This window comes from Leucoraja erinacea, chromosome 38, assembly GCF_028641065.1.
Source record: "Leucoraja erinacea ecotype New England chromosome 38, Leri_hhj_1, whole genome shotgun sequence".
In the NCBI taxonomy this organism is placed as follows: Eukaryota; Metazoa; Chordata; class Chondrichthyes; order Rajiformes; family Rajidae; genus Leucoraja; species Leucoraja erinaceus.
Genome location: NC_073414.1, coordinates 2,253,681 through 2,272,220, shown reverse-complemented (window position 1 = coordinate 2,272,220; position 18,540 = coordinate 2,253,681). Strand labels below are relative to the sequence as shown.

Here is an 18,540-nt window from a genome sequence, read left to right as displayed (position 1 = left end):
TCACCCGCACCCACGAGAGACGGCCCGCGTCGTTGCCCCAACTGCAACTTTGCCTCCCATCTATTTAATGTTTGCCCTGCGCTGGGAAAAACTTGTAATTTCTGCAGGAAGCTAAATCATTTTTCTGCTGCATGTCGCTCCCGTAGAAAACCTGTTCCTGCTCCCAGAAGTCTAAACAACATTGCTTAGGCTGATAACGCAACCAGTTCCCAGCACCAGTCACACGGACTCCCTGATTCTGATACAAGTTCCTCCCATGACGAATCGAGTGTTTTCACTGTTGGGTGCACCTGCACTGATAGCTGATCCCTCAGTGCGTGTTACTGTGAATGGGACGACCTTTCTGGTGAAGGTCGACACGGGGGCGTTTTCCAATGTTATGTCAGTGAGCCTCTTCAAGAAGATAAGGTCTGGGGAGAAGGTTACTTCCAACGACTCCCGTCTTCATGCCTATGGGGGAGGCGTGCTCGTACCAGTCGGCAAGGCTACTCTTATCTGCACGATCCTGGAGACCTCTCGGCCCCTCACTTTTCACCTGCTGGAATCTGAGAATGTCACACTTTTGGGCGCCCGTGCGTGCCAGGACTTCGATTTGGTTTCCTTCCACCGCGACATCCACCTGGTGCAGACCCCCCCTGGACCCCATATAATTGTAACCTCCCCACCTCCAGCTCTCTCTCTAGCTCCAGTGACAGACCACGGACAGCTAGGGCACAAATGTGTATCAATATAAATGTTAGTAATAAAACTAGTTGTGAAGACATCGTGTGTTTCAACGCTTCTTTACAGTACAGACCCACACCTGAAAATCGAGTCACATTCCTTTCCCCACATGCCTGTCCACAACAAGCAGTTATCCACAGAAGAGGTGGTGGGGGAATTATCAGCAACTGAGATTTTCTACGTTGAAAGTGCTGTATTACACGCTGTGTTAAATACTGACAGTGCCACATTCTGTACAGTTGCAAAAGATTTGGCTTAAAATGAACTTAGCACGCAGCTAAGAGACAACACACTTATTGTTACATTTGATTTTACAAATAGGTTAGTGACAAGCCCTTTACCCCTTGAAGTTTGTGAGATGCATGTTTCTCTGTTCTACCATATGATGAATCCCACTTTTGGGCTCTGCAATGAAAGTTGTACCATAAAGTGTGAGTGGGGCAACAATACAGGTAGAGAGCTAGGCTCTCTGAGAAATACACTGCTATAAAATTAATCTTTCAGGACAGAAACAACTTAATGTACAAACTCAAAGCATTTACAGTTCAGGCTGCGTTATTGAGCTGAAGCTAGTTACACTGAAGGATACAAAGTGCTGGAATAACTCAGTAGGTCAGGCTGCATCTCTGGAGAACATGGATAGGGGCCCCAAAACGTCACCTCTCCATGTTTTCCATTGACGCTACTCAAGAAAGAACTGCAGATGCTGGAGAATCAAAGTCTGAAGAAGGGTTTTGGCTCGAAACGTTGCCTATTTCCTTCGCTCCATAGATGCTGCCGCACCCTCTGAGTTTCTCCAGTAATTTTGTCTATTTTCCATTGACGCTGCCTGGTTTGCTAAGTTACTCCAGCACTTTGTATGATTTGGTGTAAACCAGTAATTACAGATCCCTGGCTGTGTAGTTACACTGGAAAGGCAACCTAAATTCAGGGACCTGAAGATAATTCCCCCACCATTTTATTTAGATGTTCAATAAAATAATACTCTTACATCATCATCACCAAAATAGCTTCTGCCAGACTCCAGGATTACACAACTCAAAGTGCATTTACTGGGGTAAACATCACAGATAAACAGTAAAGTAGTAACAAGGAACTCCAGATGCTGGTTTATACAAAAATATACATAAAATGGAGGAGTAACTCAGTGGATCAGGCAGCATCTCTGGAGAACATGGATAGTGGCATTTCGGGTCAGAAAACTGAAGAAAGGTCCCGACCTGAAACGTCATGCATCCATGTTCCCCAGAGATGCTGCCTGACCTGCTGAGTTACTACACCATTTTATGTCTTTCTTTGGTATAAACCAGCATCTGGCGTTCCGTGTTACGACATGACTTTGTTAGTCCATTTGTGTCAGTGTATCAGCGAGTGCTGGAGGAAAGACAAGTTTTGTAGAAACATGCTTCAATGGAAAGTGGTGCTGGACAAAGATTCCCCAAAAGGCGCGTGGATTTCCTGGTAGCCGCGAGTTCTGTTCGCCTGGGTTTACTGGTGATAATGCTGCAGGTTTAATACGGATTCTGCGAGTCACTGGCTGCTGGATCACAGTTTCAGTCTCCGACCTCTTAACAGCAGCTCGAGCGGGGAAGGTCTTAAAACAAACATGGCAACAGTTAGACTGGACATGATCAGCAAATCTTTAGGGCGAAGGTCAACCAACTATGCTGTTCTTCCTGCCTGCGGGAGGCTCTTGCTTGTTGCCACAGAGGGAAGATATATCACTGCGAGCACACATCTACCCAGTCAATGTGTGCGGCCATTTAAACGTCCTCGCCTAACGTTACACCCATCTGTATCTGTGGCTTCTTAACCCAAAGCAGCAGTCTGAACACATCAACTTCCATTCACTTCGATGGGTCCAGAGTTTCTTTTGTGGCCTGAGCAGGCAGCGACAGAACGAGCCGGTTGTTTTCTCGAAGACGCGCGTCCAGTTCCTCCACAGTCAATGAGAGGTGAGCCACCTGCTCCTGCAGGCTGTCCAGCGTGCTGCGCAGTTCCTCCTCTTTCTTGGCCGTGTTCGATGACTGCCGTAGGTATTCGGCCAGGATGCAAGCGCCTCCCACCAGAAAGACGATGGCCTCCCCCAGCAGTTCGGAGCCCAGGTCTGCCGCCACGTCCTCGTTCAAGGGCTGCACCTGAGCACCTTTGAACCCCATCATCCTCATCTTCATCTTCATCTCGAACCAGTGGTAGACTACAACAGAAGAACCACAGCGTGAGGCATGGGGTCTGCACTCTGTCATCGGGGAACCGGCGACAATGAAGAGGGACCACAAAAGGAACGTGTTAAAAATGATTTTATATTAAAATAGGATACTTGTAGCTCGGCACCCTTTATATGGCGTCTCTTCACATACCTTCGCTCCCTCAATGACAGAGTGCAGATCTTAGGTAAGCAAAACGTAGAAGATAAACACAAAATGCTGGAGTAACTCAGCGGGACAGGCAGGATCCCTGGAAAGAAGGAATGGGTGATGTCCCGGGTCGAGACCCACCTTCATTCCTTCCATCCAGAGATGCTGCCTGCCTCGCTGAGTTATTCCAGCATTTTGTGTCCATCTTCGGTGTAAACCAGCATCTGCAGTTCCTTCCTATGCAAAACACACTGTGACTTGTCATGTGTGACGTATGTCACATTTATTCAGCTGGAAATAGTGCAGAGAAGATGTACGAGGATGTTGCCAGGGGCTGAGTATAGGGAGAGGTTGGAACAGGTTAGGACTTTATTCCTTGAAGCGCAGGAGGCTGAGGGATGATCTTATAGAGATCATGAGGGAAAAACATAGGGTAAATGCAGTCTTGCCATAGGCTATGCGAATCAAGAACTGGTGATGCAGCAGCAGAGTTGCTGCCTTACAGCGCCAGAGACCCAGGTTCAATCCTGAAAGACTGGATAGACTCGGTTTGTACTCGCTAGAATTTAGAAGGTTGAGGGGGGATCTTATAGAAACGTACAAAATTCTTAAGGGGCTGGACAGGCTAGATGCAGGAAGATTGTTCCCTATGTTGGGGAAGTCCAGAACAAGGGGTCACAGTTTAAGGATAAAGGGGAAATCTTTTAGGTACCGAGATGAGGAAAACTTTTTTCACACAGAGAGTGGTGAATCTCTGGAATTCTCTGCCGCAGAAGGTAGTTGAGGCCAGATCATTGGCTATATTTAAGAGGGAGTTAGATGTGGCCCTTGTGGCTAAAGGGATCAGGGGGTATGGAGAGAAGGCAGGTACGGGATACTGAGTTGGATGATCAGCCATGATCATATTTAATGGCGGTGCAGGCTTGAAGGGCCGAATGGCCTACTCCTGCACCTATTTTCTATGTTTCTATGTTTTACCCAGGCTATGCGAATCAAGAACTGGTGATGCAGCAGCACAGTTGCTGTCTTACAGCGCCAGAGACCCAGGTTCAATCCTGACTGGGTGCTTGTCTGTACAGTTTGTACGCTCTCCCTGTGTGGGTTTTCTCTGGTTGCTCCAGTTTCCTCCCCATTTCAAAGACATACAGATTTGCAGGTTAATTGGCTTGGTATTATTCTACTTTGTCCCTAGTGTGTGAAGGATAGAGGTTAGTTGTGCGGGGATCACCAGTTGCATGGGCCGAAGGGCCTGTCTCCATGCTATACCTCTAAAACTAAAACTAGAGGGCATAGATTTAAGGTGAGAGGGGCAAAATGTAATAAAAACCTGAGGGGCAACTTTTCCCACTTAGAATGGAGGGTGGGTGGGTATATGGAACAAGAGGAAGAACACAATGAACTGCAGAAGGTACACAAAATTGCTGGAGAAACTCAGCGGGTGCAGCAGCATCTATGGAGCGAAGGAAATAGGCGACGTTTCGGGCCGAAACCCTTCTTCAGTCTGAAGAAGGGTTTCGGCCTGAAACGTCGCCCATTTCCTTCGCTCCATAGATGCTGCTGCACCCGCTGAGTTTCTCCAGCAATTTTGTGTACCTTCGATCTTCCAGCATCTGCAGTTCCCTCTTAAACACAATGAACTGCAGATGCTGGTTTAGTGTCATGCATGTTTGAACAGACTGAGTTTATTTTCTTTCAACACTCAAGGCTGAGCGGAGAATTAATCAATGTTCCCCCTATGAAAAGCTAGGAATAGGTGTCCTGGAAGTCCCGAGAATTCTGGAACAATGATTCAGCAGACAGCAGTTTCCAACCCTGTTAGAATTTTAGTGAGTAATTAAAAGATCCCCTCTCAATCTTAAATTCTGCAATTAAAGAAGTCACGGTCAGCAGCACAGTACTGAATCGCAGGGACGGTGGTTAAAACGTGTCTGGTTTACTGATGGTCCTTAGTGGAGAGCAAACTGCTGTTCATATCCACGCTAGGTAAATCCCCCACACCATGCCCTTATGCCACACTTCCCCACCTCATTCCCCCCTCCCTGCCATTCCCCTCCTCACCCCATTTCTCTCACTTCTCCCCACTGTCATTCCCCCCACCCCACATTCACGTCTTTCCACCCTCCCAATATCCCATCCCACCGACTCATTCTCCACCCCCCCTCCCCTCCCCTTCATTCTCTCCATCCCTCTCCCACCCCCCTCTCCATCCTCAATGTGACTTTCTTCCCCTCAACCAAACATCGCCTCAAGATCCCGCCCCCTCCCCCAGCCCGCTCCTCATTGGGCGCCAGGCTCCCGCCCCTCCGATGCCATTGGCCGCGGCGGCCGTCGGTCAGGCGGCGCAGCAGGTTAGGTTGCACCTGCCGGCCGGGGCCGCGGGAACTCACTCACTCTGCGCCGGCGGCTGGCAGATGTAGGCCCTGAAGAAGGGGCTCCTCCGGGCGTTGGCCTTGAGGGTGTTGGCGAGCGGGCGGCTGACCTGCTTCACTCCCAGCATCAGCAGCTTGGCGATGGGGAAAGCGCCGACCACCATGTTGACGGCCCGGCGCCGCTTCGGCCTCCGCCCGGCGTGATGGCGTCACCCTGACTGCCCTGCGCCCTCTCCGCCCGGCGTAATTGCGTCACCCTGTCCGCCCGGCGCCCTCTCCGCCCGGCGTGATGGCGTCACCCTGTCCGCCCGGCGCCCTCTCCGCCCGGCGTGATGGCGTCACCCTGTCCGCCCGGCGCCCTCTCCGCCCGGCGTAATGGCGTCACCCTGTCCGCCCGGCGCCCTCTCCGCCCGGCGTGATGGCGTCACCCTGTCCGCCCGGCGCCCTCTCCGCCCGGCGTGATGGCGTCACCCTGTCCGCCCGGCGCCCTCTCCGCCCGGCGTGATGGCGTGCCCATGACTGCCCGGCGCCCTCTCCGCCCGGCGTAATTGCGTCACCCTGTCCGCCCGGCGCCCTCTCCGCCCGGCGTGATGGCGTCACCCTGTGCGCCCGGCGTCAGTCTACCCCAACCTGTACCAAGGTGTTTAGAGAGACACATATACAGGTAGGGAAGAAAGGGAACATGTGGGTTGGATTGGCATCATGGCTGGCACAGGTGTGATGGGCCGAATGGCCTGTTCCTGTGCTGTAGTATTTTATGTTCTAACAAAATGTGATTAAAAAAAAAAAAAAATTAACTACTGCCAACCCTGGAATGCACAGTCTGAAGAAGGGTTTCGGCCCGAAACGTTGCCCATTTCCTTCGCTCCACAGATGCTGCCTCACCCGCTGAGTTTCTCCAGCACTTTTGTCTACCTATGCTTTTGACATTAACTAGCATTATTACGTACTGACACTAGATGGCTCACTAAGTCCACTTGAACTGCATCCTTCAACCAGGTCTCAGCAGTGAGGCTGATTTTCACCAGAGGTAGCCTGGCTGAGGAGTTTTGTGTATGGGAGTGGATTGGCAAAAGTGGAGTTAGTGAACTTATTACAGAGACAATAAAACGAGGGGACACAAATTCATTAATGTTTTTGAATGCGAAAAGAGAAATAAGTATTTACCACAGTGGTGCAGCGACAGAGTAGCTGCCTCACAGCGTGAGACACGAATTTGATCCTGACTAAGGGTACTGTCTACACGGAGTTTGCACTCTCCCTGTGATCGAGTGGGTTTTCTCCGGGTACTCCGGTTTCCTCCCACATTCCAAAGACGTGGGGGTTTGTAGGTCAATTGTTCCTCGTGTGTATGAGAAAGTGGGATAACGTAGAACAATTGTGCTCAGGTGATCGATGGTCGGCATGGACTCGGTGGGCCAAAGGGCTGAGTTACTCCAGCATTTTGTGTCTATGTTCAGTGTAAGCCAGCATCTGCAGTTCCTTTGTACACCTTTTTCTTCACTGTATCATCTCCCATAAACTTGGGGAGTGTAATTCCAATCTTCCAACCTACCACATTGCCGACATTGCATTTTTATGCATGTGATTGTGTAGGAACTACACAATCACTGGAACTACAGATGCTGGTTTAATGGGTGCCGTTTCGGTTCGAGACCCTTCTTTAGAAGGTCTGATGAAGGGACTCGACCCAAACCGTCACCCATTCCTTCTCTCCAGAGATGCTGCCTGTCCAGCATTTTGTGTCTATATATATTTATATGTGTGTATTTGTGAGTATGTGTGTATATATATACACACTGAACTTTTTTTTCTCTCACTTATCATATTGTTTACAGTGTGTACAGTGTACTATGTTTACATGTTCTGTTGTGCTGCAGCAAATAAGAATTTCATTGTTCTATCTGGGACACATCTTCTTACGTATGTTTAAGAAGGAACTGCAGACGCTGGAATATCGAAGGTAGACAAAAATGCTGGAGAAACTCAGCTGGGTGAGGCAGCATCTATGGAGCGAAGGAAATAAGCAACGTTTCAGGCTGAAACCCTTCTTCTTACGTATGGCGTGCACAGCCTAAATTTGTAGGACAACGTGTTCTATTTGATCTTATTTAATTGTGCACACCAGATTGATTGCATTCGTCGAAACAGGGCGAACCACGTGAAGTCAAGTCAAGGCACATCTCGTATGTGTATGTGACAAATAAACTTGACTTGACTTAAAAAACAACTCTCGGCCAAACTGCCTTACATTTGTTATAAGAATTGCACAACAAAACAGACTACATACATATATACATGTAGCCCTCACTCAGAGGACTTGAAGGTTGCAATCTTCCATCCCCCCCTGGGACACATGACAATAAACCATTCTGGACTCTCTTGATTGTTGATATAGGTTTGGGTATTTTTTGCGTTTCGCGCAGCCGATGGTTGGCGACGTTCCCTTGAGTTGATGCCGGGAAGGGGGGCGATTGTGAGACGCTCCCTCGGCCACGGGAAAGAGGCGGGACCACAGGCGCGGCCTAGCGGGCGGGGAGAAGCCTGGGGCTGGCGTAAGGTGCGGCCCGGGGACAGGCGGAGAAGACATGGAGGGGAAAGGAGGGATATAGAGGGGGAAAGGGATAGAGAGAGAGGGAGGGTTAGATGGAGAGAGAGGGATAGATAGAGACAGAGGGAAGGAAGGAGAAAGAAAAAGTGAGAAAGGTAGAGAACTGGAGGGATTTCATTGAGAGGGAAGGAAGGAAGGAGAGAAGGAGGGAGAGAGAGAGAGAAAGGAACAGAGGGGGTGGAGAGAAAGATGCTGGAGAGAGGGAAGGAAGGAAGGAGGGAGGGAGAGAAAGAAACAGGGAGGGATGGAGAGAAAGAGCTGGAGAGAGGGAAGGAAGGAAGGAGGAGAGGGAAGGAAGGAGGGAGGGGGGAGAGAGAGAGGAACAGGGGGGATGGAGAGAAAGAGGAGCTGGAGAGAGGGAAGGAAGGAAGGAGGGGAGAGAGGGAGAGAAAGGAACAGGGGAGGGATGGAGAGAAAGAGAGCTGGAGAGAGGGAAGGAAGGAAGGAGAGAGGGGGATGGGGGAAGGATAGATAGGCAGGGGGAGAGGGAGTGAAGGACAGGTAGATAGAGAAAAGGAATAGGGGAGGGAGGGCAGGGATGGAGAGAAAGTGAGAGGGGACTGGAGGGAGGGGGAGATGGACAGGGAGGGAGAGAGGGATAGGAGAGGGATAGATAGACAGGGGGTGAAGGAGAGATAGATAGAGAAAGGAATAGGGGAGGGAGGGCAGAGGGATGGAGAGAAAGTGAGGGGGTGCTGGAGGGAGGGAGAGAGGGGAATAGAGGGAGGGGTGGATATATAGGGGAGCAATATTTATGGAGAGGGATATGTAGAGTGAGGAAGGGGAGGGGGAGAAAGGGAAGGAGTGAGAGAGGGAGAGAGAAGAAGGGATAGATAGGAAGGGGGAGAGGGAGGGAACGAGGGAAGAACAGGAGGACCCATGAGTTTGTGGAGATCAAATAGAGTATTGCTGAAGAAGGAATTGCAGATGCTGGAAAATCGAAGGTAGACAAAAATGCTGGAGAAACTCAGCGGGTGCAGCAGCATCTATGGAGCGAAGGAAATAGGCATCGTTTCAGGCCAAAACCCTTGGGTTTCGGCCCGAAACGTTGCCTATTTCCTTCGCTCCATAGATGCTGCTGCACCCGCTGAGTTTCTCCAGCACTTTTGTGTACCTTAGAGTATTGCTGATCTATTTAATCTTTGATTGTGGTAACTGCAGATGCTGGTTAATACCCAGAAGGACACCAAGTGCTGGAGTAACTCGGCAGGTCAGGCAGCATCTCTGGAGAAGATGGACTCGACCCGAAACGCGTGACCTGCCTAGTTACTCCAGCACTTGTTCAATGCAGCTACAGATTGGCACAAGCTGTTTGGAATCATTTTTTTGACTTGGAATGTCTTATTAAGCATGGTTGTAAATGTAACTAGTTATAAAGAGCCGAAGGCAGACACAAAATGCTGGAGTAACTCAATGGTCGGGCAGCATCTCTGGAGAGAAGGAATAGCTGATGTTTCGGGTCAAACCCTTCTTCAGTCTGAAGTGGACTCGAAACGTCACCTATTCCTTTTCTGCCGAGATGCTGCTGCAACTGCTGAGTTATTCCAGCATTTTGATTTTATCTACGGTGTAAACCAGCATCTGCCGTTCCTTCTCACACATAGTTATGAAGTGCCCATGGGCCTTCGAGCTCACTGCGTTTTGACTCAAGACGGGATTGCTACCAGGTAATTGGCACTGTGTTCCTGCGATTCCCTACAGTGACTCCTTTCTGTTTCTGATCCAGGTCGGCTGAGAGATGCCTCTGCACAAGTATCCACCCAAGATCTGGGCAGCTCTGCGGCTAAAGCAGGGCATCCAGTCACGGCTGCCTGCTCATTATCTCCGCTGCCTCAACGAGAGTCAGGAGGCCACGCCAGTTCACTTTAAACCACACGGGGTTAAATACAAGCGGAACCCACATACGGGACAGCCGGAGCGTGTCGAAGACATCCCAATCCCCCTCTACTTCCCCCCTGAATCGCAGCGTGGGTTGTGGGGTGGAGAGGGCTATGTCAGTGGGTACAGATACGCCAACAATGACAAGGTATGGATTCAATTTATACCAAAAAGCTTTAAGAGATTCTAAGTGTTTAAGAAGGAACTGCAGATGCTGGAAAAAACGAAGGCAGACAAAAATGCTGGAGAAACTCAGCGGGTGAGGCAGCATCTATGGAGCGAAGAAATAGGTGACGTTTCGGGTCGAGACGCGAAACGTCACCTATTCCTTCGCTCCATGGATGCTGCCTCACCCGCTGAATTTATCCAGCATTTTTCTCTACCTTAAGAGATTCTAATATTACTTTGCATGGTTCATTACTGTCACGTGTACCGAGGTACAGTGAAAAACATTTTTATTGCATGCTATCCAGCCGACAAAAATACTCTACATGTTTAGACTCACACCGTCCACAGTGCACAGATGCAGGATAAAGGGAGTAACGTTTAGTGCAAGATAAAGTCCAATTAAAGATAATTTGAAGGCCTCCATGAGGTAGATGGGAGGTCAGGACCACTCTCTGCCTGGTAACAGCTGGGAAGAAACTGCCCTTGAATTTGGAGGTGTGTGTTTTCTAACTTCTTGCCTGATGGGAGAGGAGGGAAGAGGGAGCGACTGTGGTGAGACTGGTTCTTGAAGATGGACGCAAAATGCTGGAGTAACTCAGCGGGACAGGAAGCATCTGTGGAGAAAAAGATTAGGTGATGTTTTGGGTCATAAGGTCATAAGTGAAAGGTGCAGAATTGGGCCATTTGGCCCGTCAAGTCTACTCCGCCATTCAATCATGGCTGATCCATCTCTCCCTCCTAGCCCGTTCTCCAGCCTTCTCCCCAGACACCCGTACGAATCAAGAATCTATTAATATCTACCTTAAAAATATCCATTGACTTGGCCCCCACAGTCGCCTGTGTCAGTGAATCCCACAGATTCTCCACCCTCTGGTTAAAGAGTGAAAGGCTGGTCCAGTGAGTGTTTCCGACCTGAAACGTCACCCAACGTATTTTTCAGTGATGCTGCCCGACACACTGACTTACTCCAGCCTTTTGTGTCCACAAACACCCGGTTGGTCAGTAGTTAGGGAGGTAAAAACCTCAGTTTATTATTGCCACGTGTACTGGGATACAGTGTAAAAGCATTTGCTGCGTGCTAACCAGTCATAGAAACAGAAACATAGAAAATAGGTGCAGGAGGAGGCCATTCGGCCCTTCGAGCCAGCACCGCCATTCATTGTGATAATGGCTGATCGTCCCCTATCAATAACCCGTGTCTGCCTTCTCCCCATATCCCTGGACTCCACTAGCCCCTAGAGCTCTACCTAACTTTCTCTTAAATCCATCCAGTGACTTGGCCCCCACTGCCCTCTGTGGCAGGGAATTCCATAAATTCACAACTCTCTGGGTGAAAATGTTTTTTCTCACCTCAGTCTTAAATTACCTCCCCTTTATTCTAAGACTGTGTGTGGCCCCTGGTTCTGGACTCGCCCAACATTGGGAACATTTTTCCTGCATCTAGCTTATCCAGTCCTTTTATAATTTTATATGTTTCTATAAGAAAACCCCTCATCCTTCCAGTCAGCAGAAAATGTGTGCACAAGCCCGGTCGGTCTCCCGGGCGAAGCCCGTTGCCGTGCGGTTTTGCTCACTCACTGCCTGCTCGTCCCCTCTGCAGCTCTCCAGCCGGATAAGGAAAACATGGAAGCCACAGATCTTTGTGCGGCAACTCTACAGTGAGATCCTGGACACCACCTTCACCATCCCAGTCACTATGCGGACCTTGGATCTGGTGGACACTTGCTATGGCTTCGACTTTTACATCCTCAAGGTCGGGCTACGTCACAGTCCTTTGAGCTGTTAAAGTGTTATTTCTCTTTTTCTTTTTATTTAGAGATACAGGAAGGAAACAGTCCCTTCGGCCCATCACCCATTCCTTCTATCCAGAGAGGCTGTCTGTCCCGCTGAGTTACTACAGATTTTGTGTCTAGTATAGAGAAACAGCGCGGAAACAGGCCATTCGGCCCACCGGGTCCATGCTGACCCGTGATCCCTGCAATCACATCAACGCAATCCTACACACATTAGGGACAGTTTTTAGATTTACCAAGCCAATTTACCCACATAACTGCTGGTCTTTGGAGTGTGGGAGGAAACTGAAAATATCTCTGGAAAAAACCCACGCGGTCTCAGGGAGAATGTACAAACTCCCTCCGTAGTTTGATCGAACCCGGGTCTCCAGTGCCACAAGCGCTGTAAGGCAGCAACTCTACCGCTGCGACACCGTGCCGCCCTTTCGGTCCACAAATTCTGCCTGATCTGAGCGTTTCCAACATTTTCTGTTCTCATTGTTCATAAATGTGATCCTAATTCTGGATTAAATAAGGATTTCATTGTTCCACACAATTTTTCAAACAAAGGATGATGGGTGTATGGAACAAGCTGCCAGAGGAGGTAGTTGAGGATGTATGGAACAAGCTGCCAGAGGAGGTAGTTGAGGCTGCGACTATCCCAACGTTTAAGAAACAGTTAGACAGGTACATGGGTAGGAAGGGTTTTGAGGGATATGGGGCAAACGCAGGTAGATGGGACTAGTGTAGCTGGAACACGTTGACCAGTGTGGGCAAGTTGGGCCGAAGGGCCTGTTTCTTGCCTGTATCACTCTATGACTATGATACTCTTGAGATTTCTGCTCATTTTCACAATAGCGCCTCGAGATTATGTACGTCTGCCTGGCACAGATGTACATTCGACACTAATATATATAATGTCATAAGGAATAGTAGTAGATTAGGCCATTCGGCCCATCAAGTCTACTCCGCCATTCAATCATGGCTGATGTATCTCTCCCTACTAATCCCATTCTCCTGCCTTCTCCCCATAACCTCTGACACCCGTACTAATCAAGAATCTATCTCTGCCTTAAAAATATCCATTGACTTGGCCTCCACAGGCTTCTGTGGCAAAGAATTCCACAGATTCATCACCCTCTGACTAAAGAAATTCCTCCTCATCCCCATCCTAAAAGAACGCCCTTTAATTCTGAAGCTGTGACCTCTAGTCCTAGACTCCCCCACTAGTGGAAACATCCTCTCCACATCCAATATAATGTATAGTCCCACCCACCCCCCCACTGACGGCTGAGTGAGTTATTCTGCAATTGTACGCTCTGGGACATTTTGGGGAATGTTACATCTCAGCCGAGCCAGCATTTAACTTCTTGCAAATTGTTCCTCAGACACCGAAGGTAGACTTGAATTCAAAGCTGGGAATGGACCTGAAGCGAGCGATGCTGCTGAGACTGGCGCGCAAGGACACCGATCTCTACCCCGACGACCTAGAGAAACGAGAACGCATCTACGACAAGTACAAGGTGCAGCCTGAAACCTGAAACTTTCTTAAAAAATCTCTGCCTGAAAGTGAGATTGTTAGTTTTCTTCAGGATATTCCCACGGCGCATAATTGCCTTCATGACAAGAGGAGTTGAGTATTTCATTGTGATCATGGCTGATCGTCCCCTATCAATAACCCGTGCCTGCCTTCTCCCCATATCCCTTGACTCCACTAGCCCCTAGAGCTCTATCTAACTCTCTCTTAAATCCATCCAGTGATTTGGCCTCCACTGTGCCCTCTGTGGGCAGGGAATTCCACAAATTCACCACTCTCTGGGTGAAAAAGTTTTTTTCTCACCTCAGTCTTAAATGACCTCCCCTTTATTCTAAGACTGTGTGGCCCCTGATTCTGGACTCACCCAACATAGGGAACATCTAGCTTGTCCAGTCCTTTTATAATTTTATATGTTTCTATAAGATATCCCCTCATCCTTCTAAACTCCAGTGTGAGTGACAGTCAGAAGTGAGTTGATGGGAATGTGGGGAGAATTATAATGGATTAGTGCCGATGAGTGTTTAATGTTTGGAGCAGACTCCGTGGGCCGAAGAGCATGTTTCTGTGTTATAGTTTACTGAGTACAGAAATGCATCAATTGCTTCAAGAGTTGTAATGGTTGCACAAGCGCTTTGGATTAAATTACCTCCCCCTCTTTCCTTCCCCCCCCCCCCTCCACTCCCAGTGTTGTGCTGTTAAAACTGATGCGAGCCTCCATTTTACTCCAGGAGTTTGCGATTCCTGAAGAGGAGGCAGAGTGGGTTGGACTGAGCCTTGAGGAAGCCGTGGAGAAGCAGAGGTTGTTGGAGAAAAAGGTAACCGGGGTTCTCTCAAAGTCGCAGAGCTGGACAGCAGGGAAATGGGTGATGGGATGGATGGGATGTGGAGGAAGGAACTGCAGATGCCGGTTTACACTGAAGATAGACACAAAATGCTGGAGCAACTCAGCGGATCTTGACCCGAAACATCACCTGGAGATACAGCGCGGAAACAGGCCTTTTGGCCCACTGAGTTTGCACCGACCAGCGATCCCCGCACATTAACACTATCCTACGCACACTAGTGACAAGTTACAATTATACCACACCAATTGGCCTGAAAGAAGGGCCTCGACCCGTAACGTCACCCATTTCCTTTTCTCCAGAGATGCTGCCTGCCCACCAGTCGCTGCCTCAAAAAGGCTGGCAGCATCATCAAGGACCCACACCATCCTGGCCACACACTTATCTCCCCGCTACCTTCAGGTAGAAGGTACAGGAGCCTGATGACTGCAACGACCAGGTTCAGGAATAGCTACTTCCCCACAGCCATCAGGCTATTAAACTTGGCTCGGACACAACTCTTAACATTAATAGCCCATTATCTGTTTATTTGCACTTTATCAGTTTATTTATTCATGTGTGTATATATTTATATAATGGTATATGGACACACTGATCTGTTCTGCAGTCATGCTGTCTGTTCTGTTGTGCTGAAGCAAAGCAAGAATTTCATTGTCCTATCAGGGACACATGACAACCTGAAAATAGACACAAAATGCCTGAGTAACTGAGCAGGACAGGCAACATCTCTGGAGAGAAGGAATGGGCGATGTTTCAATGTCAAGACCCTTTGGACACCCATTCCTTCTCTCCAGCAGATGCTGCCTGTCCCGCTGAGTTACTCCAGCATATTGTGTCTATCGTCAGTGTAAACCAGGGCCGCTTCCTTTCATCTCCCGGGGGACGTCACGAGCAGAGCTTCACAACTAGAGACTCGTGGATCAGTTCCCCCGGGCGTAAGGTGACTTCAACCGTTCGTTTCTCTGACATTAGCGGTTTTGATCATGGGTTAAGTCAGATGTTTACACCGACTGTCACAAGCACCACTTCGGAGAACTATTTCCACGTCTGCCTTGACAGTAATAATAATAATAATAATGATGGATGGGATTTATATAGCGCCTTTCTAGATACTCAAGGCGCTTTACATCGCATTATTCATTCACTCCTCAGTCACACTCGGTGGTGGTGAGCTACTTCTGTAGCCACAGCTGCCCTGGGGCAGACTGACGGAAGCGTGGCTGCTAATCTGCGTCTACGGCCCCTCCGACCACCACCAATCACTCACACACATTCACACACATTCACACACAGGCAAAGGTGGGTGAAGTGTCTTGCCCAAGGACACAACGACAGTATGCACTCCAAGCGGGATTCGAACCGGCTACCAGCCGAACACTTAGCCCATTGCGCCATCTGTCGTCCCGTGAGTACACCATCCAGTGACGGCATTAGCATTGGTTAGTTTTTTTAGTTAATTTAGCGATACAGTGCGAAAATAGGCCCTTCAGCCCAACAAGTCTGCACCAACCAGCGATCCCCGCACACTAAAACTATCCCACACACACCAAGGACATTTCACAATTTTTTTTTTTTTTAATTTCAAAATAGACTTTATTCAGGTAATAAATATATACAACACGTGAACCGTGCAAAAAATTCATCCGACATTTTCAGAGGCTACACAAATTGTTCAATAGAGTGTTTATAAATTTCTCAGATTTCTCAAATCTGTTCCCCACCCGTACAAGCCAATTAGTCTAGAAACCGGGTTAGATTTGGACTACGGGTGCTGCTCTTAAGTATCGCTGCTGGCAAATTCATTTCACTGCACCTTTGGGTGCATGCGACAAATAAAATTGACTTTGACTTTGGAGTTTGTATGTTCTCCCTGTGACCACATGGGTTTTCTCCGGGTGCTTCTGTTTCCTCCCACATTCCAAAGACGTACAAGTTAATAGTATTGTAATTGGCTTCTGTAAATTGTCCCTAAGTGCTAGTGTACGGGGTGATCGCTGGTCGGCGGGGATCGGTGGGCCGATGAGCCTGTTTCCACTCTCTATCTCTAAAGTATTTTTAAATAACTTTCTTTCAGGACCCAGTGCCGCTGTTCAAAGTTTACACCGAGGAACTTGTGCAGCAGCTTCACGCCCAACATCTGTCAGAACCAGCAGTCGTGGGAAAGGTGTCGTAGCCAAGATGGGGCTCTTGCGATCTTCAGAGCAGTAGGTTCCTTGGCCTCTGAAACATCTCTTCTTGATAAAAACTTACTGATGACAGAGGCGTGGAAAACAGATGAAACTGGGGTTAAAATAACATTATGAGATCTTCGTCAGAGCTAATCACTGTAGCTGGGCCTGCATTGTTGCAACATTGTGCGGTGCGATTGAAAAATAAATTAATTACCAAGACAAGATGCTTAATCAAAGCACACAGTGCTGGAGGAACTCAGCTAGTCAGGCTGCATCTGTGGAAGGATTGAGCAGATGACATTTCAGGTCTGGACCCTTCTTCAGATTGAGGTCTCCCTAGTCTAAACAAGAGTACCGTCACCTATTCTCTGGGTGGTAGAGTCGCTGCCTCACAGCATCCCGAGACCCGGGTTCGATCCTGACCTCGAGTGCTGTCCGTATGGAGTTTGCACGTTCTCCCTTTGACTGCGTGGGTTCTCTGGTTTTCCTCCCACGTCCCAAAGACATGCGGGCTTGTAGATTAATTGTCCCCCCTCTGTAAATTGCCCCCCGAGTGTTGTGAATTTGATGAGATAGTGGGATAACATAGAACCAGTGTGAACTGGTGATGGATGGTCAGCATGGATTCGGTGGGCCGAAGGTCCTGTTCCCGTGCTGTATATCTCATCCCTCCACAAGATGCTGCCTGACCTGCTGAGTTCTGCCAGCACTTTGTTTTTGTACGAGGTTCCAGCTTATATAGTCCCTTCTGTGTCCACAATGTGTGAATATGTTGCTATTCCATTGAATAACCTAATGGATTGATCGGATCACTTTCTAAAAATCCTGCCACAATAAATGATTTAATTCTATGGAGCGAATTCTATTCCATATAAATGACAATTTATATTCCATATAAATGACTTAATTCTATGGAGCGAAGGAATAGGTCGAGACCTTTCAGCAGACTCAGTGGGCCTGTTTCCATGCTGTACATTTAAACTTAATAAATGAAACTAATCAAAAGTAAACTAAACTAAAATAAAGAGCCTGAGCAGCAGACTTGGGGGAATGTCCCAATACAGGGCTGCATGGTGGCGCAGCGATAGAGTTGCTGCCTCACAGCGCCAGAGACCCAGGTTCGATCCTGACTATGGGTGCTGTCTGTACGGAGTTTGTACGTTCTCCCTGTGACCTGCGTGGGTTTTCTTCGGGTGCTCCACATTCCTCCCACATTCCAAAGACAGGCGGATTAGTAGGTTAATTGGCTATGATAAAATTGTAAATTGTCCCTAGTGTGTGCAGGATAGTGTTAGTGTGCGAGGTGATTGCTGGTCGGTGTGGAGTCGGTGGGCCGAAGAGCCTGTTTCCACGCTGTATCTCTAAACTAAATGAAACTAAACCTGAAACATTAAAATTCCACATTTGCTGCCTGACCTTTCGAGTGATTCCCTCATTTTCGGTTTCTGTTATCGCGATCGTTTCGTTAAAGATCTTTCGCTTAATGTCAGGGTCATGTGGTTAAGGGTGAAGGATGATGGTGATTCACGGGTGGAACTGCCCTTTGAGAATTTGTAGCGGAGGCAAGTTGAATCCGTCAGCTCTCCCACACTGACGCAGCTTCTAACATTGAAAGAGGAACTCTCGGGCTGTGAGCAGGTAGCGGAGGAAGACCACAGGCCCAGTAACTTCAGTAGCTCGGTTTCTGGGGGGAAGTAAAGAGTCACCCAGCACATCAATATCTGTGCTCAGTTTCGGATGCAGATTTCAATGCTGGATAAACAACTACAAGCTGAAAAGGTGAACAAGAACTAGAAATTAGAACTAAAACTTGGAACGGTTTAGAAAGATATGGACCAAACGCAGGCTGGTAGGGCTAGTGTAGATGGGCTGTCTTCTTCAGATGTGGTAGGGTCCAGGATCAGACTCCTTTTGAACCTTCTGAATTTTGTAGTCGGCAGGAGCAGCACTCTGCATATTGCTAACTTGGACAATTTAACATTTTATCAAGCCAATTATCCTACAAACCTGTACGTCTTTGGAGAGTGGGAGGGATCGGAGCACCCGGATTAACCCATGCAGTCATTGGGAGAGCGTGCAAATTCCACACACACACACACATTCAGCACCCGA

At 48.5% G+C, this 18,540-nt stretch overlaps 2 protein-coding genes across 2 annotated transcripts; one reads left to right on the top strand and one right to left on the bottom strand.

Annotated features, from left to right (window-relative positions):
• Positions 1-766: 766 nt before the first annotated feature.
• opa3 (outer mitochondrial membrane lipid metabolism regulator OPA3) lies at positions 767-5,699 on the bottom strand. The gene is made up of 2 exons (XM_055663591.1): positions 5,472-5,699; positions 767-2,920 (listed from the first exon to the last, which is right to left on the bottom strand). The coding sequence occupies exons 1-2, from the start codon at positions 5,611-5,613 to the stop codon at positions 2,571-2,573; spliced, it is 492 nt and encodes a 163-aa protein (XP_055519566.1). The 5' UTR covers positions 5,614-5,699; the 3' UTR covers positions 767-2,570.
• A 2,169-nt stretch (positions 5,700-7,868) lies between these two features.
• On the top strand, positions 7,869-16,648 carry mrpl28 (mitochondrial ribosomal protein L28). The gene is made up of 6 exons (XM_055663588.1): positions 7,869-8,009; positions 9,787-10,086; positions 11,707-11,859; positions 13,267-13,401; positions 14,144-14,230; positions 16,332-16,648. Exons 2-6 carry the CDS (start codon positions 9,799-9,801, stop codon positions 16,428-16,430), a joined length of 762 nt encoding a protein of 253 aa, XP_055519563.1. The 5' UTR covers positions 7,869-8,009; positions 9,787-9,798; the 3' UTR covers positions 16,431-16,648.
• Positions 16,649-18,540: the final 1,892 nt, after the last annotated feature.